The sequence below is a fragment of the Taudactylus pleione genome, unplaced genomic scaffold (assembly GCF_031769625.1).
Source record: "Taudactylus pleione unplaced genomic scaffold, aTauple2 ptg000455l, whole genome shotgun sequence".
Taxonomy (NCBI): domain Eukaryota; kingdom Metazoa; phylum Chordata; class Amphibia; order Anura; family Myobatrachidae; genus Taudactylus; species Taudactylus pleione.
The window spans coordinates 233,203-260,998 of record NW_028284857.1 but is presented as its reverse complement, the minus strand read 5'-3'; the positions used below and the strand labels follow the sequence as shown (position 1 = coordinate 260,998).

General features: G+C 48.5%; 1 protein-coding gene across 3 annotated transcripts in view; it reads left to right on the top strand.

The window, feature by feature from the left end:
• Positions 1 to 27,796, top strand: part of THBS3 (thrombospondin 3) — an 809,978-nt gene that overhangs the window by 576,963 nt on the left and 205,219 nt on the right. For all 3 annotated transcript variants that reach the window (XM_088448476.1, XM_088448475.1, XM_088448477.1), the window contains one exon: positions 7,781 to 7,977. In XM_088448476.1, coding sequence (XP_088304602.1) covers positions 7,781 to 7,977 — 197 coding nt within the window. The remainder of the gene's footprint in view (positions 1 to 7,780; positions 7,978 to 27,796) is intronic.

The following is a 27,796-nucleotide window of genomic DNA, read 5'->3' as shown; positions in this document are numbered from 1 at the left end:
CTTACATACCATACTGCCTCCTGTCCTTCCTCTCTCTCCCCTTACATCCCGCACTGCCTCCTGTTCTTCCTCTCTCTCCCCTTACATCCCGTTCTGCCTCCTGTCCTTCCTCTCTCTCCCCTTACATCCCATACTGCCTCCTGTCCTTCCTCTCTCTCCCCTTATATACCATACTGCCTCCTGTCCTTTCTCTCTCTCCCCTTACATCCTGTCCTTTCTCTCTCTCCCCTTACATCCCGTTCTGCCTCCTGTCCTTCCTCTCTCTCCCCTTACATCCCATACTGCCTCCTGTCCTTCCTCTCTCTCCCCTTACATCCCATACTGCCTCCTGTCCTTCCTCTCTCTCCCCTTACATACCATACTGCCTCCTGTTCTTCCTCTCTCTCCCCTTACATTCCCTACTGCCTCCTGTCCTTCCTCTCTCTCCCCTTACATCCCATACCGCCTCCTGTCCTTCCTCTCTCTCCCCTTACATACCATACTGCCTCCTGTCCTTCCTCTCTCTCCCCTTACATCCCGTTCTGCCTCCTGTCCTTCCTCTCTCTCCCCTTACATACCATACTGCCTCCTGTCCTTCCTCTCTCTTCCCTTACATTCCCTACTGCCTCCTGTCCTTCCTCTCTCTCCCCTTACATCCCATACCGCCTCCTGTCCTTCCTCTCTCTCCCCTTACACCCCGTACTGCCTCCTGTCCTTCCTCTCTCTCCCCTTACACCCGTACTGCCTCCTGTCCTTCCTCTCTCTCCCCTTACATACCATACTGCCTCCTGTCCTTCCTCTCTCTCCCCTTACATACCATACTGCCTCCTGTCCTTCCTCTCTCTCCCCTTACATCCCCTACTGCCTCCTGTCATTCCTCTCTCTCCCCTTACATCCCCTACTGCCTCCTGTCCTTCCTCTCTCTCCCCTTACATACCATACTGCCTCCTGTCCTTCCTCTCTCTCCCCTTACATCCCTTACCGCCTCCTGTCCTTCCTCTCTCTCCCCTTACATACCATACTGCCTCCTGTCCTTCCTCTCTCTCCCCTTACATCCCGTTCAGCCTCCTGTCCTTCCTCTCTCTCCCCTTACATCCCGTTCAGCCTCCTGTCCTTCCTCTCTCTCCCCTTACATCCCGTTCAGTCTCCTGTCCTTCCTCTCTCTCCCCTTACATCCCGCACTGCCTCCTGTCCTTCCTCTCTCTCCCCTTACATCCCGTTCTGCCTCCTGTCCTTCCTCTCTCTCCTCTTACATCCCGCACTGCCTCCTGTTCTTCCTCTCTCTCCCCTTACATCCCGTTCTGCCTCCTGTCCTTACTCTCTCTCCCCTTACATCCCATACTGCCTCCTGTCCTTCCTCTCTCTCCCCTTACATACCATACTTCCTCCTGTCCTTTCTCTCTCTCCCCTTACATCCCGTTCTGCCTCCTGTCCTTTCTCTCTCTCCCCTTACATCCCGTTCTGCCTCCTGTCCTTCCTCTCTCTCCCCTTACATCCCATACTGCCTCCTGTCCTTCCTCTCTCTCCCCTTACATCCCGTTCTGCCTCCTGTCCTTCCTCTCTCTCCCATTACATCCCGCACTGCCTCCTGTCCTTCCTCTCTCTCCCCTTACATCCCGTTCTGCCTCCTGTCCTTCCTCTCTCTCCCCTTACATCCCATACCGCCTCCTGTCCTTCCTCTCTCTCCCCTTACATACCATACTGCCTCCTGTCCTTCCTCTCTCTCCCCTTACATCCCCTACTGCCTCCTGTCCTTCCTCTCTCTCCCCTTACATCCCATACCACCTCCTGTCCTTCCTCTCTCTCCCCTTACATACCATACTGCCTCCTGTCCTTCCTCTCTCTCCCCTTACATCCCGTTCTGCCTCCTGTCCTTCCTCTCTCTCCCCTTACATCCCGTTCTGCCTCCTGTCCTTCCTCTCTCTCGCGTTTCATCCCCTACTGCCTCCTGTCCTTCCTCTCTCTCCCCTTACATCCCGTTCTGCCTCCTGTCCTTCCTCTCTCTCCCCTTACATCCCGTTCTGCCTCCTGTCCTTCCTCTCTCTCCCCTTACATACCATACTGCCTCCTGTCCTTCCTCTCTCTCCCCTTACATCCCGTTCTGCCTCCTGTCCTTCCTCTCTCTCCCCTTACATCCCGTTCTGCCTCCTGTCCTTCCTCTCTCTCCCCTTACATCCCATACCGCCTCCTGTCCTTCCTCTCTCTCCCCTTACATACCATACTGCCTCCTGTCCTTCTTCTCTCTCCCCTTACATCCCATACTGCCTCCTGTCCTTCCTCTCTCTCCCCTTACATACCATACCGCCTCCTGTCCTTCCTCTCTCTCCCCTTACATCCCATACTGCCTCCTGTCCTTCCTCTCTCTCCCCTTACATACCATACTGCCTCCTGTCCTTCCCTTCTCTCCCCTTACATACCATACTGCCTCCTGTCCTTCCTCTCTCTCCCCTTACATACCGTACTGCGTCCTGTCCTTCCTCTCTCTCCCCTTACATCCGTTCTGCCTCCTGTCCTTCCTCTCTCTACCCTTACATCCCCTACTGCCTCCTGTCCTTCCTCTCTCTCCCCTTACATCCCGTTCTGCCTCCTGTCCTTCCTCTCTCTCCCCTTACATACCATACTGCCTCCTGTCCTTCCTCTCTCTCCCCTTACATCCCGTACTGCCTCCTGTCCTTCCTCTCTCTCCCCTTACATCCCCTACTGCCTCCTGTCCTTCCTCTCTCTCCCCTTACATCCCCTACTGCCTCTTGTCCTTCCTCTCTCTCCCCTTACATCCCATACCGCCTCCTGTCCTTCCTCTCTCTCTCCTTACATCCCCTACCGCTTCCTGTCCTTCCTCTCTCTCCCCTTACATCCCCTACTGCCTCCTGTCCTTCCTCTCTCTCCCCTTACATCCCGTACTTCCTCCTGTCCTTCCTCTCTCTCCCCTTACATCCCGTTCTGCCTCCTGTCCTTCCTCTCTCTCCCCTTACATCCCATACTTCCTCCTGTCCTTCCTCTCTCTCCCCTTACATCCCGTTCTGCCTCCTGTCCTTCCTCTCTCCCCCCTTACATCCCGTACTTCCTCCTGTCCTTCCTCTCTCTCCCCTTACATCCCGTTCTGCCTCCTCTCCTTCCTCTCTCTCCCCTTACATCCACTACTGCCTCCTGTCCTTCCTCTCTCTCCCCTTACATCCCGTACCGCCTCCTGTCCTTCCTCTCTTTCCCCTTACATCCCGTACTGCCTCCTGTCATTCCTCTCTCTCCCCTTACATCCCGTTCTGCCTCCTGTCCTTCCTCTCTCTCCCCTTACATCCCCTACTGCCTCCTGTCCTTCCTCTCTTTCCCCTTACATCCCCTACTGCCTCCTGTCCTTCCTCTCTCTCCCCTTTCATCCCATTCTGCCTCCTGTCCTTCCTCTCTCTCCCCTTACATCCCGTACTGCCTCCTGTCCTTCCTCTCTCTCCCCTTACACCCCGTACTGCCTCCTGTCCTTCCTCTCTCTCCCCTTACATCCCGTTCTGCCTCCTGTCCTTCCTCTCTCTCCCCTTACATCCTGTACTTCCTCCTGTCCTTCCTCTCTCTCCCCTTACATCCCGTTCTGCCTCCTGTCCTTCCTCTCTCTCCCCTTACATCCCCTACCGCCTCCTGTCCTTCCTCTCTCTCCCCTTACATCCCCTACTGCCTCCTGTCCTTCCTCTCTCTCCCCTTACATCCCCTACTGCCTCCTGTCCTTCCTCTCTCTCCCCTTACATACCATACTGCCTCCTGTCCTTCCTCTCTCTCCCCTTACATCCCGTTCTGCCTCCTGTCCTTCCTCTCTCTCCCCTTACATCCCGTTCTGCCTCCTGTCCTTCCTCTCTCTCCCCTTACATCCCCTACTGCCTCCTGTCCTTCCTCTCTCTCCCCTTACATACCATACTGCCTCCTGTCCTTCCTCTCTCTCCCCTTACATCCCATACTGCCTCCTGTCCTTCCTCTCTCTCCCCTTACATACCATACCGCCTCCTGTCCTTCCTCTCTCTCCCCTTACATACCATACCGCCTCCTGTCCTTCCTCTCTCTCCCCTTACATCCCATACTGCCTCCTGTCCTTCCTCTCTCTCCCCTTACATACCATACTGCCTCCTGTCCTTCCTCTCTCTCCCCTTACATCCCATACTGCCTCCTGTCCTTCCTCTCTCTTTCCCTTACATCCCATACTGCCTCCTGTCCTTCCTCTCTCTCCCCTTACATCCCTCCACTCAGTGTCCTTCCTCTCTCTCCCCTTACATCCCGTACTGCCTCCTGTCCTTCCTCTCTCTCCCCTTACACCCCGTACTGCCTCCTGTCCTTCCTCTCTCTCCCCTTACATCCCGTTCTGCCTCCTGTCCTTCCTCTCTCTCCCCTTACATACCATACTGCCTCCTGTCCTTCCTCTCTCTCCCCTTACATCCCCTACTGCCTCCTGTCCTTCCTCTCTCTCCCCTTACATCCCCTACTGCCTCCTGTCCTTCCTCTCTCTCCCCTTACATACCATACTGCCTCCTGTCCTTCCTCTCTCTCCCCTTACATCCCATACCGCCTCCTGTCCTTCCTCTCTCTCCCCTTACATCCCGTTCAGCCTCCTGTCCTTCCTCTCTCTCCCCTTACATCCCGTTCAGCCTCCTGTCCTTCCTCTCTCTCCCCTTACATACCATACTGCGTCCTGTCCTTCCTCTCTCTCCCCTTACATCCCATTCTGCCTCCTGTCCTTCCTCTCTCTCCCCTTACATCCCGTTCTGCCTCCTGTCCTTCCTCTCTCTCCCCTTACATCCCCTACTGCCTCCTGTCCTTCCTCTCTCTCCCCTTACATCCCCTACTGCCTCCTGTCCTTCCTCTCTCTCCCCTTACATCCCCTACTGCCTCCTGTCCTTCCTCTCTCTCCCCTTACATCCCGTTCTGCCTCCTGTCCTTCCTCTCTCTCCCCTTACATCCCGTTCAGCCTCCTGTCCTTCCTCTCTCTCCCCTTACATCCAGCACTGCCTCCTGTCCTTCCTCTCTCTCCCCTTACATCCCGCACTGCCTCCTGTTCTTCCTCTCTCTCCCCTTACATCCCGTTCTGCCTCCTGTCCTTCCTCTCTCTCCCCTTACATCCCATACTGCCTCCTGTCCTTCCTCTCTCCCCTTACATACCATACTGCCTCCTGTCCTTTCTCTCTCTCCCCTTACATCCTGTCCTTTCTCTCTCTCCCCTTACATCCCGTTCTGCCTCCTGTCCTTCCTCTCTCTCCCCTTACATCCCATACTGCCTCCTGTCCTTCCTCTCTCTCCCCTTACATACCATACTGCCTCCTGTCCTTCCTCTCTCTCCCCTTACATCCCATACTGCCTCCTGTCCTTCCTCTCTCTTTCCCTTACATCCCATACTGCCTCCTGTCCTTCCTCTCTCTCCCCTTACATCCCTCCACTCAGTGTCCTTCCTCTCTCTCCCCTTACATCCCGTACTGCCTCCTGTCCTTCCTCTCTCTCCCCTTACACCCCGTACTGCCTCCTGTCCTTCCTCTCTCTCCCCTTACATCCCGTTCTGCCTCCTGTCCTTCCTCTCTCTCCCCTTACATACCATACTGCCTCCTGTCCTTCCTCTCTCTCCCCTTACATCCCCTACTGCCTCCTGTCCTTCCTCTCTCTCCCCTTACATCCCCTACTGCCTCCTGTCCTTCCTCTCTCTCCCCTTACATACCATACTGCCTCCTGTCCTTCCTCTCTCTCCCCTTACATCCCATACCGCCTCCTGTCCTTCCTCTCTCTCCCCTTACATCCCGTTCAGCCTCCTGTCCTTCCTCTCTCTCCCCTTACATCCCGTTCAGCCTCCTGTCCTTCCTCTCTCTCCCCTTACATACCATACTGCCTCCTGTCCTTCCTCTCTCTCCCCTTACATCCTATTCTGCCTCCTGTCCTTCCTCTCTCTCCCCTTACATCCCGTTCTGCCTCCTGTCCTTCCTCTCTCTCCCCTTACATCCCCTACTGCCTCCTGTCCTTCCTCTCTCTCCCCTTACATCCCCTACTGCCTCCTGTCCTTCCTCTCTCTCCCCTTACATCCCGTTCTGCCTCCTGTCCTTCCTCTCTCTCCCCTTACATCCCGTTCAGCCTCCTGTCCTTCCTCTCTCTCCCCTTACATCCCGCACTGCCTCCTGTCCTTCCTCTCTCTCCCCTTACATCCCGCACTGCCTCCTGTTCTTCCTCTCTCTCCCCTTACATCCCGTTCTGCCTCCTGTCCTTCCTCTCTCTCCCCTTACATCCCATACTGCCTCCTGTCCTTCCTCTCTCTCCCCTTACATACCATACTGCCTCCTGTCCTTTCTCTCTCTCCCCTTACATCCTGTCCTTTCTCTCTCTCCCCTTACATCCCGTTCTGCCTCCTGTCCTTCCTCTCTCTCCCCTTACTTCCCATACTGCCTCCTGTCCTTCCTCTCTCTCCCCTTACATCCCGTTCTGCCTCCTGTCCTTCCTCTCTCTCCCCTTACATCCCGCACTGCCTCCTGTCCTTCCTCTCTCTCCCCTTACATCCCGTTCTGCCTCATGTCCTTCCTCTCTCTCCCCTTACATCCCATACCGCCTCCTGTCCTTCCTCTCTCTCCCCTTACATACCATACTGCCTCCTGTCCTTCCTCTCTCTCCCCTTACATCCCCTACTGCCTCCTGTCCTTCCTCTCTCTCCCCTTACATCCCATACCGCCTCCTGTCCTTCCTCTCTCTCCCCTTACATACCATACTGCCTCCTGTCCTTCCTCTCTCTCCCCTTACATCCCGTTCTGCCTCCTGTCCTTCCTCTCTCTCCCCTTACATCCCGTTCTGCCTCCTGTCCTTCCTCTCTCTCCCCTTACATCCCCTACTGCCTCCTGTCCTTCCTCTCTCTCCCCTTACATCCCGTTCTGCCTCCTGTCCTTCCTCTCTCCCCTTACATCCCGTTCTGCCTCCTGTCCTTCCTCTCTCTCCCCTTACATACCATACCACCTCCTGTCCTTCCTCTCTCTCCCCTTACATACCATACTGCCTCCTGTCCTTCCTCTCTCTCCCCTTACATCCCATACTGCCTCCTGTCCTTCCTCTCTCTCCCCTTACATACCATACCGCCTCCTGTCCTTCCTCTCTCTCCCCTTACATCCCATGCTGCCTCCTGTCCTTCCTCTCTCTCCCCTTACATACCATACTGCCTCCTGTCCTTCCTCTCTCTCCCCTTACATACCATACTGCCTCCTGTCCTTCCTCTCTCTCCCCTTACATACCATACTGCCTCCTGTCCTTCCTCTCTCTCCCCTTACATCCCGTTCTGCCTCCTGTATTTCCTCTCTCTACCTTTACATCCCCTACTGCCTCCTGTCCTTCCTCTCTCTCCCCTTACATCCCGTTGTGCCTCCTGTCCTTCCTCTCTCTCCCCTTACATCCCGTTCTGCCTCCTGTCCTTCCTCTCTCTCCCCTTACATCCCATACTGCCTCCTGTCCTTCCTCTCTCTCCCCTTACATACCATACCACCTCCTGTCCTTCCTCTCTCTCCCCTTACATCCCATACTGCCTCCTGTCCTTCCTCTCTCTCCCCTTACATACCATACTGCCTCCTGTCCTTCCTCTCTCTCCCCTTACATACCATACTGCCTCCTGTCCTTCCTCTCTCTCCCCTTACATACCATACTGCCTCCTGTCCTTCCTCTCTCTCCCCTTACATCCCGTTCTGCCTCCTGTCCTTCCTCTCTCTCCCCTTACATACCATACCGCCTCCTGTCCTTCCTCTCTCTCCCCTTACATACCATACCGCCTCCTGTCCTTCCTCTCTCTCCCGTGACAGCACATCTTTGCTTGCAGGTTATACAGCTTTCAATGGTGTGGACTTTGCGGGGACATTTCACGTGAACACAGTGACAGATGACGATTACGCTGGGTTTATCTTCAGCTACCAGGACAGTGCCAGTTTCTATGTGGTGATGTGGAAACAGACAGAGCAGACGTATTGGCAGTCCTCTCCTTTCCGGGCTGTGGCAGAGCCAGGACTACAACTAAAGGTGAATAAATCATCACACACAATGCTGTCATGTACTACTGATCCCAGAGATGCTGTCTTGTGGGTATGAAGAGGGCACAACTCTATATTTCCCCTTACTGACAATTTATATTATGTATAATATCAATGATTCATAGTCACAATACAGAAACAAGATACTCATTTTACACCGATTAAATAACCCGGGTCGCTACTCGGTGTGAAAGTGTTCCTGATACAAAGCGGGGTTAGCGAGAAGGGTTGGAAACTGGAACGACCCGCGTGCAGTGTGAACAGTCCGACATGGGTCATGCTTACAATGAGCTGATTGGCGGCTGTGGAGCAGTCACCTCCCACTTTTTATGACCATTCAAGTTTAGCAGGGCAGACCCAGGCTAAGTGTGAATGTGGTATAACCCAGGTCTCATCCAGGACCGACCCGTGTTCAAATTTCCATGTGAGACCCAGGATTTTGGTGTGATAGGGGTATTAGCTTTCTTATGCTTTTGTTGCCATTTAATATTTACTACTTTATACTGCATTCTGTGATATATTAGAGATACAGTACAATAGTACACCAGTCTGTATGGTGCTGTAACTCTGCCCTCTAGTGATAGGATTACACGTTGCCATAGTACACCAGTCTCTATGGTGCTGTAACTCTGCCCTCTAGTGGTAGGATTACACATTACAATAGTACACCAGTCTGTATGGTGCTGTAACTCTGCCCACTAGTGATAGGATTACACATTACCATAGTACACCAGTCTGTATGGTGCTGTAACTCTGCCCTCTAGTGATAGGATTACACGTTGCCATAGTACACCAGTCTCTATGGTGCTGTAACTCTGCCCTCTAGTGGTAGGATTACACATTACAATAGTACACCAGTCTGTATGGTGCTGTAACTCTGCCCTCTAGTAATAGGATTACACAGTACCATAGTACAACAGTCTGAATGGTGCTGTAACTCTGCCCTCTAGTGGTAGGATTACACAGTACCATAGTACACCAGTCTGTATGGTGCTGTAACTCTGCCCTCTAGTGGTAGGATTACACAGTACCATAGTACACCAGTCTGTATGGTGCTGGAACTCTGCCCTCTAGTGGTAGGATTACACAGTACCATAGTACACCAGTCTCTATGGTGCTATAACTCTGCCCTCTAGTGGTAGGATTACACAGTACCATAGTACACCAGTCTGTATGGTGCTGTACCTCTGCCCTCTAGTGGTAGGATTACACATTACAATAGTACACCAGTCTGTATGGTGCTGTAACTCTGCCCTCTAGTAATAGGAATACACAGTACCATAGTACAACAGTCTGAATGGTGCTGTAACTCTGCCCTCTAGTGGTAGGATTACACAGTACCATAGTACACCAGTCTGTATGGTGCTGTAACTCTGCCCTCTAGTGGTAGGATTACACAGTACCATAGTACACCAGTCTGTATGGTGCTGTAACTCTGCCCTCTAGTGGTAGGATTACACAGTACCATAGTACACCAGTCTGTATGGTGCTGTAACTCTGCCCTCTAGTGGTAGGATTACACAGTACCATAGTACACCAGTCTGTATGGTGCTGCAACTCTGCCATCTAGTGGTAGGATTTCACAGTACCATAGTACACCAGTATGTTTGGCGCTGTAACTCTGCCCTCTAGTGATAGGATTACACACTACCATAGTACACCAGTCTGTATTGTGCTGTAACTCTGCCCTCTAGTGATAGGATTACACATTGCCATAGTACACCAGTCTGTATGGCGCTGTAACTCTACGCTCTAGTGATAGGATTACAAAGTACCATAGTACACCAGTCTGTATGGCGCTGTAACTCTGCCCTCTAGTGGTAGGATTACACAGTACCAGAGTACACCAGTCTGTATGGCGCTGTAACTCTACGCTCTAGTGATAGGATTACACAGTACCATAGTACACCAGTCTGTATGGCGCTGTAACTCTTCGCTCTAGTGATAGGATTACACAGTACCATAGTACACCAGTCTGTATGGCGCTGTAACTCTGCCCTCTAGTGGTAGGATTACACATTACAATAGTACACCAGTCTGTATGGTGCTGTAACTCTGCCCTCTAGTGGTAGGATTACACAGTACCATAGTACACCAGTCTGTATGGTGCTGTAACTCTGCCGTCTAGTGGTAGGATTACACAGTACCATAGTACACCAGTCTGTATGGTGCTGTAACTCTGCCCTCTAGTGGTAGGATTACACAGTACCATAGTACACCAGTCTGTATGGTGCTGTAACTCTGCCCTCTAGTGGAAGGATTACACAGTACCATAGTACACCAGTCTGTATGGTGCTGTAACTCTGCCCTCTAGTGGTAGGATTACACAGTACCATTGTACACCAGTCTGTATGGTGCTGCAACTCTGCCATCTAGTGGTAGGATGACACAGTACCATAGTACACCAGTCTGTATGGTGCTGTAACTCAGCCCTCTAGTGGTAGGATTACACAGTACCATAGTACACCAGACTGTATGGTGCTGTAACTCTGCCCTCTAGTGATAGCATTACACAGTACCATAGTACACCAGTCTGTATGGTGCTGTAACTCTGCCCTCTAGTGGTAGGATTACACAGAACCATACTACACCAGTCTGTATGGCGCTGTAACTCTACGCTCTAGTGATAGGATTACACAGTACCATAGTACACCAGTCTGTATGGCGCTGTAACTCTGCCCTCTAGTGGTAGGATTACATATTGCCATAGTACACCAGTCTGTATGGTGCTGTAACTCTGCCCTCTAGTGGTAGGATTACACAGTACCATAGTACACCAGTCTGTATGGTGCTGTAACTCTGCCCTCTAGTGGTAGGATTACACAGTACCATAGTACACCAGTCTGTATGGAGCTGTAACTCTGCCCTCTAGTGATAGGATTACACACTACCATAGTACACCAGTCTGTATGGTGCTGTAACTCTGCCCTCTAGTGGTAGGATTACACAGTACCATAGTACACCAGTCTGTATGGAGCTGTAACTCTGCCCTCTAGTGGTAGGATTACACATTACAATAGTACACCAGTCTATGGTGCTGTAACTCTGCCCTCTAGTGATAGGATTACACATTACCATAGTACACCAGTCTGTATGGCGCTGTAACTCTGCCCTCTAGTGGTTGGATTACACAGTACCATAGTACACCAGTCTGTATGGAGCTGTAACTCTGCCCTCTAGTGATAGGATTACACACTACCATAGTACACCAGTCTGTATGGTGCTGTAACTCTGCCCTCTAGTGGTAGGATTACACATTACCATAGTACACCAGTCTGTATGGTGCTGTAACTCTGCCCTCTAGTGGTAGGATTACACAGTACCATAGTACACCAGTCTGTATGGAGCTGTAACTCTGCCCTCTAGTGGTAGGATTACACATTACAATAGTACACCAGTCTATGGTGCTGTAACTCTGCCCTCTAGTGATAGGATTACACATTACCATAGTACACCAGTCTGTATGGCGCTGTAACTCTGCCCTCTAGTGGTTGGATTACACAGTACCATAGTACACCAGTCTGTATGGTGCTGTAACTCTGCCCTCTAGTGATAGGATTACACAGTACCATAGTACACAAGACTGTATGGCGCTGTAACTCTGCCCTCTAGTGGTAGGATTACACAGTACCATAGTACACCAGTCTGAATGGTGCTGTAACTCTGCCCTCTAGTGATAGGATATCACAGTACCATAGTACACCAGTCTGTATGGTGCTGTAACTCTGCCCTCTAGTGGTAGGATTACACAGTACCATAGTACACCAGTCTGTATGGTGCTGCAACTCTGACATCTAGTGGTAGGATTTTACAGTACCAGAGTACACCAGTCTGTATGGTGCTGCATCTCTGCCATCTAGTGGTAGGATTACACAGTACCATAGTACACCAGTATGTTTGGCGCTGTAACTCTGCCCTCTAGTGATAGGATTACACACTACCATAGTACACCAGTCTGTATTGTGCTGTAACTCTGCCCTCTAGTGATAGGATTACACATTGCCATAGTACACCAGTCTGTATGGCGCTGTAACTCTACGCTCTAGTGATAGGATTACAAAGTACCATAGTACACCAGTCTGTATGGCGCTGTAACTCTGCCCTCTAGTGGTAGGATTACACAGTACCATAGTACACCAGTCTGTATGGCACTGTAACTCTGCCCTCTAGTGGTAGGATTACACAGTACCAGAGTACACCAGTCTGTATGGCGCTGTAACTCTACGCTCTAGTGATAGGATTACACAGTACCATAGTACACCAGTCTGTATGGCGCTGTAACTCTTCGCTCTAGTGATAGGATTACACAGTACCATAGTACACCAGTCTGTATGGCGCTGTAACTCTGCCCTCTAGTGGTAGGATTACACATTACAATAGTACACCAGTCTGTATGGTGCTGTAACTCTGCCGTCTAGTGGTAGGATTACACAGTACCATAGTACACCAGTCTGTATGGTGCTGTAACTCTGCCCTCTAGTGGTAGGATTACACAGTACCATAGTACACCAGTCTGTATGGTGCTGTAACTCTGCCCTCTAGTGGTAGGATTACACAGTACCATAGTACACCAGTCTGTATTGTGCTGTAACTCTGCCCTCTAGTGGTAGGATTACACAGTACCATAGTACACCAGTCTGTATGGTGCTGCAACTCTGCCATCTAGTGGTAGGATGACACAGTACCATAGTACACCAGTCTGTATGGTGCTGTAACTCTGCCCTCTAGTGGTAGGATTACACAGTACCATAGTACACCAGACTGTATGGTGCTGTAACTCTGCCCTCTAGTGATAGCATTACACAGTACCATAGTACACCAGTCTGTATGGTGCTGTAACTCTGCCCTCTAGTGGTAGGATTACACAGTACCATAGTACACCAGTCTGTATGGCGCTGTAACTCTACCCTCTAGTGATAGGATTACACAGTACCATAGTACACCAGTCTGTATGGTGCTGTAACTCTGCCCTCTAGTGGTAGGATTACATATTGCCATAGTACACCAGTCTGTATGGCGCTGTAACTCTGCCCTCTAGTGATAGTATTACACAGTACCATAGTACACCAGTCTGTATGGCGCTGTAACTCTACACTCTAGTGATAGGATTACACAGAACCATACTACACCCGTCTGTATGGCGCTGTAACTCTACGCTCTAGTGATAGGATTACACAGTACCATAGTACACCAGTCTGTATGGCGCTGTAACTCTGCCCTCTAGTGGTAGGATTACACATTACAATAGTACACCAGTCTGTATGGTGCTGTAAGTCTGCCCTCTAGTGGTAGGATTACACAGTACCATAGTACACCAGTCTGTATGGTGCTGTAACTCTGCCCTCTAGTGGTAGGATTATACAGTACCATAGTACACCAGTCTGTATGGTGCTGTAACTCTGCCCTCTAGTGGTAGGATTACACAGTACCATAGTACACCAGTCTTTATGGTGCTGTAACTGTGCTCTCTAGTGGTAGGATTACACAGTACCATAGTACACCAGTCTGTATGGTGCTGTAACTCTGCCCTCTAGTGGTAGGATTATACAGTACCATAGTACACCAGTCTGTATGGTGCTGTAACTCTGCCCTCTAGTGGTAGGATTACACAGTACCATAGTACACCAGTATGTATGGAGCTGTAACTCTTCCCTCTAGTGATAGGATTACACACTGCCATAGTACACCAGTCTGTATGGTGCTGTAACTCTGCCCTCTAGTGGTAGGATTACACATTACCATAGTACACCAGTCAGTATGGTGCTGTAACTCTGCCCTCTAGTGGTAGGATTACACAGTACCATAGTACACCAGTCTGTATGGAGCTGTAACTCTGCCCTCTAGTGGTAGGATTACACATTACAATAGTACACCAGTCTATGGTGCTGTAACTCTGCCCTCTAATGATAGGATTACACATTACCATAATACACCAGTCTGTATGGCGCTGTAACTCTGCCCTCTAGTGGTTGGATTACACAGTACCATAGTACACCAGTCTGTATGGTGCTGTAACTCTGCCCTCTAGTGATAGGATTACACAGTACCATAGTACACCAGACTGTATGGCGCTGTAACTCTGCCCTCTAGTGGTAGGATTACACAGTACCATAGTACACCAGTCTGAATGGTGCTGTAACTCTGCCCTCTAGTGATAGGATATCACAGTACCATAGTATACCAGTCTGTATGGCGCTCTAACTCTGCCCTCTAGTGATAGGATTACACACTACCATAGTACACCAGTCTGTATGGCGCTGTAACTCTGCCCTCTAGTGGTAGAATTACACAGTACCATAGTACACCAGTCTGTATGGTGCTGTAACTCTGCCCTCCAGTGGTAGGATTACACACTACCATAGTACACCAGTCTGTATGGCGCTGTAACTCTGCCCTCTAGTGGTAGGATTACACAATACCATAGTACACCAGTCTGTATGGCGCTGTAACTCTGGCCTCTAGTGGTAGGATTACACAGTACTATAGTACACCAGTCTGTATGGTGCTGTAACTCTGCCCTCTAGTGGTAGGATTACACAGTACCATAGTACACCAGTCTGTATAGTGCTGCAACTCTTCCCTCTAGTGATAGGATTACACAGTACTATAGTACACCAGTCTGTATGGTGCTGTAACTGTGCCCTCTAGTGGTAGGATTACACACTACCATAGTACACCAGTATGTATGGTGCTGTAACTCTGCCCTCTAGTGATAGGATTACACATTACCATAGTACACCAGTCTATATGGTGCTGTAACTCTGCCCTCTAGTGGTAGGATTACACACTACCATAGTACACCAGTCTGAATGGTGCTGTAACTCTGCCCTCTAGTGATAGGATTACACACTACCATAGTACACCAGTCTGTATGGTGCTGTAACTCTGCCCTCTAGTGGTAGGATTACACATTGCCAAAGTACACCAGTTTGTATGGTGCTGTAACTCTGCCCTCTAGTGGTAGGATTACACAGTACCATAGTACACCAGTCTGTATGGTGCTGTAACTCTGCCCTCTAGTGGTAGGATTACACAGTACCATAGTACACCAGTCTGTATGGTGCTGCAACTCTGCCATCTAGTGGTAGGATTTTACAGTACCAGAGTACACCAGTCTGTATGGTGCTGCAACTCTGCCATCTAGTGGTAGGATTACACAGTACCATAGTACACCAGTCTGTATGGCGCTGTAACTCTGCCCTCTAGTGATAGGATTACACACTACCATAGTACACCAGTCTGTATTGTACTGTAACTCTGCTCTCTAGTGATAGGATTACACATTGCCATAGTACACCAGTCTGTATGGCGCTGTAACTCTACGCTCTAGTGATAGGATTACAAAGTACCATAGTACACCAGTCTGTATGGCGCTGTAACTCTGCCCTCTAGTGGTAGGATTACACAGTACCAGAGTACACCAGTCTGTATGGCGCTGTAACTCTACGCTCTAGTGATAGGATTACACAGTACCATAGTACACCAGTCTGTATGGCGCTGTAACTCTTCGCTCTAGTGATAGGATTACACAGTACCATAGTACACCAGTCTGTATGGCGCTGTAACTCTGCCCTCTAGTGGTAGGATTACACATTACAATAGTACACCAGTCTGTATGGTGCTGTAACTCTGCCGTCTAGTGGTAGGATTACACAGTACCATAGTACACCAGTCTGTATGGTGCTGTAACTCTGCCCTCTAGTGGTAGGATTACACAGTACCATAGTACACCAGTCTGTATGGTGCTGTAACTCTGCCCTCTAGTGGTAGGATTACACAGTACCATAGTACACCAGTCTGTATGGTGCTGTAACTCTGCCCTCTAGTGGTAGGATTACACAGTACCATAGTACACCAGTCTGTATGGTGCTGCAACTCTGCCATCTAGTGGTAGGATGACACAGTACCATAGTACACCAGTCTGTATGGTGCTGCAACTCTGCCCTCTAGTGGTAGGATTACACAGTACCATAGTACACCAGACTGTATGGTGCTGTAACTCTGCCCTCTAGTGATAGCATTACACAGTACCATAGTACACCAGTCTGTATGGTGCTGTAACTCTGCCCTCTAGTGGTAGGATTACACAGTACCATAGTACACCAGTCTGTATGGCGCTGTAACTCTACCCTCTAGTGATAGGATTACACAGTACCATAGTACACCAGTCTGTATGGTGCTGTAACTCTGCCCTCTAGTGGTAGGATTACATATTGCCATAGTACACCAGTCTGTATGGCGCTGTAACTCTGCCCTCTAGTGATAGTATTACACAGTACCATAGTACACCAGTCTGTATGGCGCTGTAACTCTACGCTCTAGTGATAGGATTACACAGAACCATACTACACCAGTCTGTATGGCGCTGTAACTCTACGCTCTAGTGACAGGATTACACAGTACCATAGTACACCAGTCTGTATGGCGCTGTAACTCTGCCCTCTAGTGGTAGGATTACACATTACAATAGTACACCAGTCTGTATGGTGCTGTAACTTTGCCCTCTAGTGGTAGGATTACACAGTACCATAGTACACCAGTCTGTATGGTGCTGTAACTCTGCCCTCTAGTGGTAGGATTATACAGTACCATAGTACACCAGTCTGTATGGTGCTGTAACTCTGCCCTCTAGTGGTAGGATTACACAGTACCATAGTACACCAGTCTGTATGGTGCTGTAACTGTGCCCTCTAGTGGTAGGATTATACAGTACCATAGTACACCAGTCTGTATGGTGCTGTAACTCTGCCCTCTAGTGGTAGGATTACACAGTACCATAGTACACCAGTCTGTATGGTGCTGTAACTCTGCCCTCTAGTGGTAGGATTACACAGTACCATAGTACACCAGTCTGTATGGTGCTGTAACTCTGCCCTCTAGTGGTAGGATTATACAGTACCATAGTACACCAGTCTGTATGGTGCTGTAACTCTGCCCTCTAGTGGTAGGATTACACAGTACCATAGTACACCAGTCTGTATGGAGCTGTAACTCTGCCCTCTAGTGATAGGATTACACACTACCATAGTACACCAGTCTGTATGGTGCTGTAACTCTGCCCTCTAGTGGTAGGATTACACATTACCATAGTACACCAGTCTGTATGGTGCTGTAACTCTGCCCTCTAGTGGTAGGATTACACAGTACCATAGTACACCAGTCTGTATGGAGCTGTAACTCTGCCCTCTAGTGGTAGGATTACACATTACAATAGTACACCAGTCTATGGTGCTGTAACTCTGCCCTCTAGTGATAGGATTACACATTACCATAATACACCAGTCTGTATGGCGCTGTAACTCTGCCCTCTAGTGGTTGGATTACATAGTACCATAGTACACTAGTCTGTATGGTGCTGTAACTCTGCCCTCTAGTGATAGGATTACACAGTACCATAGTACACCAGACTGTATGGCGCTGTAACTCTGCCCTCTAGTGGTAGGATTACACAGTACCATAGTACACCAGTCTGAATGGTGCTGTAACTCTGCCCTCTAGTGATAGGATATCACAGTACCATAGTACACCAGTCTGTATGGCGCTGTAACTCTGCCATCTAGTGGTAGGATTTCACAGTACCATAGTACACCAGTCTGTATGGCGCTCTAACTCTGCCCTCTAGTGATAGGATTACACACTACCATAGTACACCAGTCTGTATGGCGCTGTAACTCTGCCCTCTAGTGGTAGAATTACACAGTACCATAGTACACCAGTCTGTATGGTGCTGTAACTCTGCCCTCTAGTGGTAGGATTACACACTACCATAGTACACCAGTCTGTATGGTGCTGTAACTCTGCCCTCTAGTGATAGGATTACACATTACCATAGTACACCAGTCTGTATGGCGCTGTAACTCTGCCCTCTAGTGGTAGGATTACACAATACCATAGTACACCAGTCTGTATGGCGCTGTAACTCTGGCCTCTAGTGGTAGGATTACACAGTACTATAGTACACCAGTCTGTATGGTGCTGTAACTCTGCCCTCTAGTGGTAGGATTACACAGTACCATAGTACACCAGTCTGTATGGTGCTGTAACTCTGCCCTCTAGTGGTAGGATTACACAGTACCATAGTACACCAGTCTGTATAGTGCTGCAACTCTTCCCTCTAGTGATAGGATTACACAGTACTATAGTACACCAGTCTGTATGGTGCTGTAACTGTGCCCTCTAGTGGTAGGATTACACAGTACCATAGTACACCAGTATGTATGGTGCTGTAACTCTGCCCTCTAGTGATAGGATTACACATTACCATAGTACACCAGTCTATATGGTGCTGTAACTCTGCCCTCTAGTGGTAGGATTACACACTACCATAGTACACCAGTCTGAATGGTGCTGTAACTCTGCCCTCTAGTGATAGGATTACACACTACCATAGTACACCAGTCTGTATGGTGCTGTAACTCTGCCCTCTAGTGGTAGGATTACACATTGCCAAAGTACACCAGTTTGTATGGTGCTGTAACTCTGCCCTCTAGTGGTAGGATTACACAGTACCATAGTACACCAGTCTGTATGGTGCTGTAACTCTGCCCTCTAGTGATAGGATTACACACTACCATAGAACACCAGTCTGTATGGTGCTGTAACTCTGCCCTCTAGTGGTAGAATTACACATTACAATAGTACACCAGTCTGTATGGTGCTGTAACTCTGCCCTCTAGTGATAGGATTACACATTACCATAGTACACCAGTCTGTATGGCGCTGTAACTCTGCCCTCTAGTGATAGGATTACACATTGCCATAGTACACCAGTCTGTATGGTGCTGTAACTCTGCCCTCTAGTGGTAGGATTACACATTGCCATAGTACACCAGTCTGTATGGTGCTGTAACTCTGCCCTCTAGTGGTAGGATTACACACTACAATAGTACACCAGTCTGTATGGTGCTGTAACTCTGCCCTCTAGTGATAGGATTACACATTACCATAGTACACCAGTCTGTATGGCGCTGTAACTCTGCCCTCTAGTGATAGGATTACACATTACCATAGTACACCAGTCTGTATGGCGCTGTAACTCTGCCCTCTAGTGGTTGGATTACACAGTACCATAGTACACCAGTCTGTATGGTGCTGTAACTCTGCCCTCTAGTGATAGGATTACACAGTACCATAGTACACCAGTCTGAATGGTGCTGTAACTCTGCCCTCTAGTGATAGAATTACACAGTACCATAGTACACCAGTCTGTATGGTGCTGTAACTCTGCCATCTAGTGGTAGGATTTCACAGTACCATAGTACACCAGTCTGTATGGTGCTGTAACTCTGCCCTCTAGTGATAGGATTACACAGTACCATAGTACACCAGTCTGAATGGTGCTGTAACTCTGCCCTCTAGTGATAGGATTACACAGTACCATAGTACACCAGTCTGTATGGCGCTGTAACTCTGCCCTCTAGTGATAGGATTACACAGTACCATAGTACACCAGTCTGTATGGCGCTCTAACTCTGCCCTCTAGTGATAGGATTACACACTACCATAGTACACCAGTCTGTATGGCGCTGTAACTCTGCCCTCTAGTGGTAGAATTACACAGTACCATAGTACACCAGTCTGTATGGTGCTGTAACTCTGCCCTCTAGTGGTAGGATTACACACTACCATAGTACACCAGTCTGTATGGTGCTGTAACTCTGCCCTCTAGTGATAGGATTACACATTACCATAGTACACCAGTCTGTATGGCGCTTTAACTCTGCCCTCTAGTGGTAGGATTACACAATACCATAGTACACCAGTCTGTATGGCGCTGTAACTCTGGCCTCTAGTGGTAGGATTACACAGTACTATAGTACACCAGTCTGTATGGTGCTGTAACTCTGCCCTCTAGTGGTAGGATTACACAGTACCATAGTACACCAGTCTGTATAGTGCTGCAACTCTGCCCTCTAGTGATAGGATTACACAGTACTATAGTACACCAGTCTGTATGGTGCTGTAACTGTGCCCTCTAGTGGTAGGATTACACACTACCATAGTACACCAGTCTATATGGTGCTGTAACTCTGCCCTCTAGTGGTAGGATTACACACTACCATAGTACACCAGTCTGAATGGTGCTGTAACTCTGCCCTCTAGTGATAGGATTACACACTACCATAGTACACCAGTCTGTATGGTGCTGTAACTCTGCCCTCTAGTGGTAGGATTACACATTGCCAAAGTACACCAGTTTGTATGGTCCTGTAACTCTGCCCTCTAGTGGTAGGATTACACAGTACCATAGTACACCAGTCTGTATGGTGCTGTAACTCTGCCCTCTAGTGATAGGATTACACACTACCATAGAACACCAGTCTGTATGGTGCTGTAACTCTGCTCTCTAGTGGTAGGATTACACATTGCCATAGTACACCAGTCTGTATGGCGCTGTAACTCTGCCCTCTAGTGGTAGGATTACACAGTACCATAGTACACCAGTCTGTATGGCGCTGTAACTCTGCCCTCTAGTGATAGGATTACACGTTGCCATAGTACACCAGTCTCTATGGTGCTGTAACTCTGCCCTCTAGTGGTAGGATTACACATTACAATAGTACACCAGTCTGTATGGAGCTGTAACTCTGCCCACTAGTGATAGGATTACACATTACCATAGTACACGAGTCTGTATGGTGCTGTAACTCTGCCCTCTAGTGATAGGATTACACGTTGCCATAGTACACCAGTCTCTATGGTGCTGTAACTCTGCCCTCTAGTGGTAGGATTACACATTACAATAGTACACCAGTCTGTATGGTGCTGTAACTCTGCCCTCTAGTGATAGGATTACACAGTACCATAGTACACCAGTCTGTATGGTGCTGTAACTCTGCCCTCTAGTGGTAGAATTACACAGTACCATAGTACACCAGTCTGTATGGTGCTGGAACTCTGCCCTCTAGTGGTAGGATTACACAGTACCATAGTACACCAGTCTGTATTGCGCTGTAACTCTGCCCTCTAGTGATAGGATTACACAGTACCATAGTACACCAGTTTGTATGGTCCTGTAACTCTGCCCTCTAGTGGTAGGATTACACAGTACCATAGTACACCAGTCTGTATGGTGCTGTAACTCTGCCCTCTAGTGATAGGATTACACACTACCATAGAACACCAGTCTGTATGGTGCTGTAACTCTGCCCTCTAGTGGTAGGATTACACATTGCCATAGTACACCAGTCTGTATGGTGCTGTAACTCTGCCCTCTAGTGGTAGAATTACACATTACAATAGTACACCAGTCTGTATGGTGCTGTAACTCTGCCCTCTAGTGATAGGATTACACATTACCATAGTACACCAGTCTGTATGGCGCTGTAACTCTGCCCTCTAGTGATAGGATTACACATTGCCATAGTACACCAGTCTGTATGGTGCTGTAACTCTGCCCTCTAGTGGTAGGATTACACATTGCCATAGTACACCAGTCTGTATGGTGCTGTAACTCTGCCCTCTAGTGGTAGGATTACACACTACAATAGTACACCAGTCTGTATGGTGCTGTAACTCTGCCCTCTAGTGATAGGATTACACATTACCATAGTACACCAGTCTGTATGGCGCTGTAACTCTGCCCTCTAGTGATAGGATTACACATTACCATAGTACACCAGTCTGTATGGCGCTGTAACTCTGCCCTCTAGTGGTTGGATTACACAGTACCATAGTACACCAGTCTGTATGGTGCTGTAACTCTGCCCTCTAGTGATAGGATTACACAGTACCATAGTACACCAGTCTGAATGGTGCTGTAACTCTGCCCTCTAGTGATAGGATTACACAGTACCATAGTACACCAGTCTGTATGGTGCTGTAACTCTGCCATCTAGTGGTAGGATTTCACAGTACCATAGTACACCAGTCTGTATGGTGCTGTAACTCTGCCCTCTAGTGATAGGATTACACAGTACCATAGTACACCAGTCTGAATGGTGCTGTAACTCTGCCCTCTAGTGATAGGATTACACAGTACCATAGTACACCAGTCTGTATGGCGCTGTAACTCTGCCCTCTAGTGGTAGGATTACACAGTACCATAGTACACCAGTCTGTATGGCGCTCTAACTCTGCCCTCTAGTGATAGGATTACACACTACCATAGTACACCAGTCTGTATGGCGCTGTAACTCTGCCCTCTAGTGGTAGAATTACACAGTACCATAGTACACCAGTCTGTATGGTGCTGTAACTCTGCCCTCTAGTGGTAGGATTACACACTACCATAGTACACCAGTCTGTATGGTGCTGTAACTCTGCCCTCTAGTGATAGGATTACACATTACCATAGTACACCAGTCTGTATGGCGCTTTAACTCTGCCCTCTAGTGGTAGGATTACACAATACCATAGTACACCAGTCTGTATGGCGCTGTAACTCTGGCCTCTAGTGGTAGGATTACACAGTACTATAGTACACCAGTCTGTATGGTGCTGTAACTCTGCCCTCTAGTGGTAGGATTACACAGTACCATAGTACACCAGTCTGTATAGTGCTGCAACTCTGCCCTCTAGTGATAGGATTACACAGTACTATAGTACACCAGTCTGTATGGTGCTGTAACTGTGCCCTCTAGTGGTAGGATTACACACTACCATAGTACACCAGTCTATATGGTGCTGTAACTCTGCCCTCTAGTGGTAGGATTACACACTACCATAGTACACCAGTCTGAATGGTGCTGTAACTCTGCCCTCTAGTGATAGGATTACACACTACCATAGTACACCAGTCTGTATGGTGCTGTAACTCTGCCCTCTAGTGGTAGGATTACACATTGCCAAAGTACACCAGTTTGTATGGTCCTGTAACTCTGCCCTCTAGTGGTAGGATTACACAGTACCATAGTACACCAGTCTGTATGGTGCTGTAACTCTGCCCTCTAGTGATAGGATTACACACTACCATAGAACACCAGTCTGTATGGTGCTGTAACTCTGCCCTCTAGTGGTAGGATTACACATTGCCATAGTACACCAGTCTGTATGGCGCTGTAACTCTGCCCTCTAGTGGTAGGATTACACAGTACCATAGTACACCAGTCTGTATGGCGCTGTAACTCTGCCCTCTAGTGATAGGATTACACGTTGCCATAGTACACCAGTCTCTATGGTGCTGTAACTCTGCCCTCTAGTGGTAGGATTACACATTACAATAGTACACCAGTCTGTATGGAGCTGTAACTCTGCCCACTAGTGATAGGATTACACATTACCATAGTACACGAGTCTGTATGGTGCTGTAACTCTGCCCTCTAGTGATAGGATTACACGTTGCCATAGTACACCAGTCTCTATGGTGCTGTAACTCTGCCCTCTAGTGGTAGGATTACACATTACAATAGTACACCAGTCTGTATGGTGCTGTAACTCTGCCCTCTAGTGATAGGATTACACAGTACCATAGTACACCAGTCTGTATGGTGCTGTAACTCTGCCCTCTAGTGGTAGGATTACACAGTACCATAGTACACCAGTCTGTATGGTGCTGGAACTCTGCCCTCTAGTGGTAGGATTACACAGTACCATAGTACACCAGTCTGTATGGCGCTGTAACTCTGCCCTCTAGTGATAGGATTACACAGTACCATAGTACACCAGTTTGTATGGTCCTGTAACTCTGCCCTCTAGTGGTAGGATTACACAGTACCATAGTACACCAGTCTGTATGGTGCTGTAACTCTGCCCTCTAGTGATAGGATTACACACTACCATAGAACACCAGTCTGTATGGTGCTGTAACTCTGCCCTCTAGTGGTAGGATTACACATTGCCATAGTACACCAGTCTGTATGGCGCTGTAACTCTGCCCTCTAGTGGTAGGATTACACAGTACCATAGTACACCAGTCTGTATGGCGCTGTAACTCTGCCCTCTAGTGATAGGATTACACAGTACCATAGTACACCAGTCTGTATGGTGCTGTAACTCTGCCCTCTAGTGATAGGATTACACAGTACCATAGTACACCAGTCTGTATGGCGCTGTAACTCTGCCCTCTAGTGGTAGGATTACACAGTACCATAGTACACCAGTCTGTATGGCGCTGTAACTCTGCCCTCTAGTGATAGGATTACACGTTGCCATAGTACACCAGTCTCTATGGTGCTGTAACTCTGCCCTCTAGTGGTAGGATTACACATTACAATAGTACACCAGTCTGTATGGTGCTGTAACTCTGCCCTCTAGTGATAGGATTACACAGTACCATAGTACACCAGTCTGTATGGTGCTGTAACTTTGCCCTCTAGTGGTAGGATTACACAGTACCATAGTACACCAGTCTGTATGGTGCTGGAACTCTGCCCTCTAGTGGTAGGATTACACAGTACCATAGTACACCAGTCTGTATGGCGCTGTAACTCTGCCCTCTAGTGGTAGGATTACACAGTACCATAGTACATCAGTCTGTATGGTGCTGTAACTCTGCCCTCTAGTGATAGGATTACACAGTACCATAGTACACCAGTCTGTATGGCGCTGTAACTCTGCCCTCTAGTGGTAGGATTACACAGTACCATAGTACACCAGTCTGTATGGTGCTGTAACTCTGCCCTCTAGTGATAGTATTACACAGTACCTTAGTACACCAGTCTGTATGGTGCTGTAACTCTGCCCTCTAGTGGTAGGATTACACAGTACCATAGTACACCAGTCTGTATGGCGCTGTAACTCTGCCCTCTAGTGGTAGGATTACACAGTACCATAGTACACCAGTCTGTATGGCGCTGTAACTCTGCCCTCTAGTGATAGGATTACACGTTGCCATAGTACACCAGTCTCTATGGTGCTGTAACTCTGCCCTCTAGTGGTAGGATTACACATTACAATAGTACACCAGTCTGTATGGAGCTGTAACTCTGCCCACTAGTGATAGGATTACACATTACCATAGTACACGAGTCTGTATGGTGCTGTAACTCTGCCCTCTAGTGATAGGATTACACGTTGCCATAGTACACCAGTCTCTATGGTGCTGTAACTCTGCCCTCTAGTGGTAGGATTACACATTACAATAGTACACCAGTCTGTATGGTGCTGTAACTCTGCCCTCTAGTGATAGGATTACACAGTACCATAGTACACCAGTCTGTATGGTGCTGTAACTCTGCCCTCTAGTGGTAGGATTACACAGTACCATAGTACACCAGTCTGTATGGTGCTGGAACTCTGCCCTCTAGTGGTAGGATTACACAGTACCATAGTACACCAGTCTGTATGGCGCTGTAACTCTGCCCTCTAGTGATAGGATTACACAGTACCATAGTACACCAGTTTGTATGGTCCTGTAACTCTGCCCTCTAGTGGTAGGATTACACAGTACCATAGTACACCAGTCTGTATGGTGCTGTAACTCTGCCCTCTAGTGATAGGATTACACACTACCATAGAACACCAGTCTGTATGGTGCTGTAACTCTGCCCTCTAGTGGTAGGATTACACATTGCCATAGTACACCAGTCTGTATGGCGCTGTAACTCTGCCCTCTAGTGGTAGGATTACACAGTACCATAGTACACCAGTCTGTATGGCGCTGTAACTCTGCCCTCTAGTGGTAGGATTACACAGTACCATAGTACACCAGTCTGTATGGCGCTGTAACTCTGCCCTCTAGTGATAGGATTACACGTTGCCATAGTACACCAGTCTCTATGGTGCTGTAACTCTGCCCTCTAGTGGTAGGATTACACATTACAATAGTACACCAGTCTGTATGGTGCTGTAACTCTGCCCTCTAGTGATAGGATTACACAGTACCATAGTACACCAGTCTGTATGGTGCTGTAACTCTGCCCTCTAGTGGTAGGATTACACAGTACCATAGTACACCAGTCTGTATGGTGCTGGAACTCTGCCCTCTAGTGGTAGGATTACACAGTACCATAGTACACCAGTCTGTATGGCGCTGTAACTCTGCCCTCTAGTGGTAGGATTACACAGTACCATAGTACATCAGTCTGTATGGTGCTGTAACTCTGCCCTCTAGTGATAGGATTACACAGTACCATAGTACACCAGTCTGTATGGCGCTGTAACTCTGCCCTCTAGTGGTAGGATTACACAGTACCATAGTACACCAGTCTGTATGGTGCTGTAACTCTGCCCTCTAGTGATAGTATTACACAGTACCTTAGTACACCAGTCTGTATGGTGCTGTAACTCTACGCTCTAGTGATAGGATTACACAGTACCATAGTACACCAGTCTGTATGGCGCTGTAACTCTACGCTCTAGTGGTAGGATTACACAGTACCATAGTACACCAGTCTGTATGGCGCTGTAACTCTGCCCTCTAGTGGTAGGATTACACAGTACCATAGTACACCAGTCTGTATGGAGCTGTAACTCTGCCCTCTAGTGATAGGATTACACACTACCATAGTACACCAGTCTGTATGGTGCTGTAACTCTGCCCTCTAGTGGTAGGATTACACATTACCATAGTACACCAGTCTGTATGGTGCTGTAACTCTGCCCTCTAGTGGTAGGATTACACAGTACCATAGTAGACCAGTCTGTATGGAGCTGTAACTCTGCCCTCTAGTGGTAGGATTACACAGTACCATAGTACACCAGTCTGTATGGTGCTGCAACTCTGCCATCTAGTGGTAGGATTACACAGTACCATAGTACACCAGTCTGTATGGAGCTGTAACTCTGCCCTCTAGTGGTAGGATTACACAGTACCATAGTACACCAGTCTGTATGGAGCTGTAACTCTGCCCTCTAGCGGTAGGATTACACATTTCAATAGTACACCAGTCTGTATGGTGCTGTAACTCTGCCCTCTAGTGGTAGGATTACACAGTACCATAGTACACCAGTCTGTATGGTGCTGTAACTCTGCCCTCTAGTGATAGGATTTCACACTACCATAGTACACCAGTCTGTATGGTGCTGTAACTCTGCCCTCTAGTGGTAGGATTACACAGTACCATAGTACACCAGTCTGTATGGTGCTGTAACTCTGCCCTCTTGTGATAGGATTACACACTACCATAGTACACCAGACTGTATGGTGCTGTAACTCTACCCTCTAATGATAGGATTACACAGTACCATAGTACACCAGTCTGTATGGTGCTGTAACTCTGCCCTCTAGTGGTAGGATTACATATTGCCATAGTACACCAGTCTGTATGGCGCTGTAACTCTGCCCTCTAGTGGTTGGATTACACAGTACCATAGTACACCAGTCTGTATGGTGCTGTAACTCTGCCCTCTAGTGATAGGATTACACAGTACCTTAGTACACCAGTCTGAATGGTGCTGTAACTCTGCCCTCTAGTGATAGGATTACACAGTACCATAGTACACCAGTCTGTATGGTGCTGTAACTCTGCCATCTAGTGGTAGGATTTCACAGTACCATAGTACAGCAGTCTGTATGGCGCTCTAACTCTGCCCTCTAGTGATAGGATTACACACTACCATAGTACACCAGTCTGTATGGCGCTGTAACTCTGCCCTCTAGTGGTAGAATTACACAGTACCATAGTACACCAGTCTGTATGGTGCTGTAACTCTGCCCTCTAGTGGTAGGATTACACACTACCATAGTACACCAGTCTGTATGGTGCTGTAACTCTGCCCTCTAGTGATAGGATTACACATTACCATAGTACACCAGTCTGTATGGTGCTGTAACTGTGCCCTCTAGTGGTAGGATTACACACTACCATAGTACACCAGTCTATATGGTGCTGTAACTCTGCCCTCTAGTGATAGGATTACACACTACCATAGTACACCAGTCTGTATGGTGCTGTAACTCTGCCCTCTAGTGATAGGATTACACACTA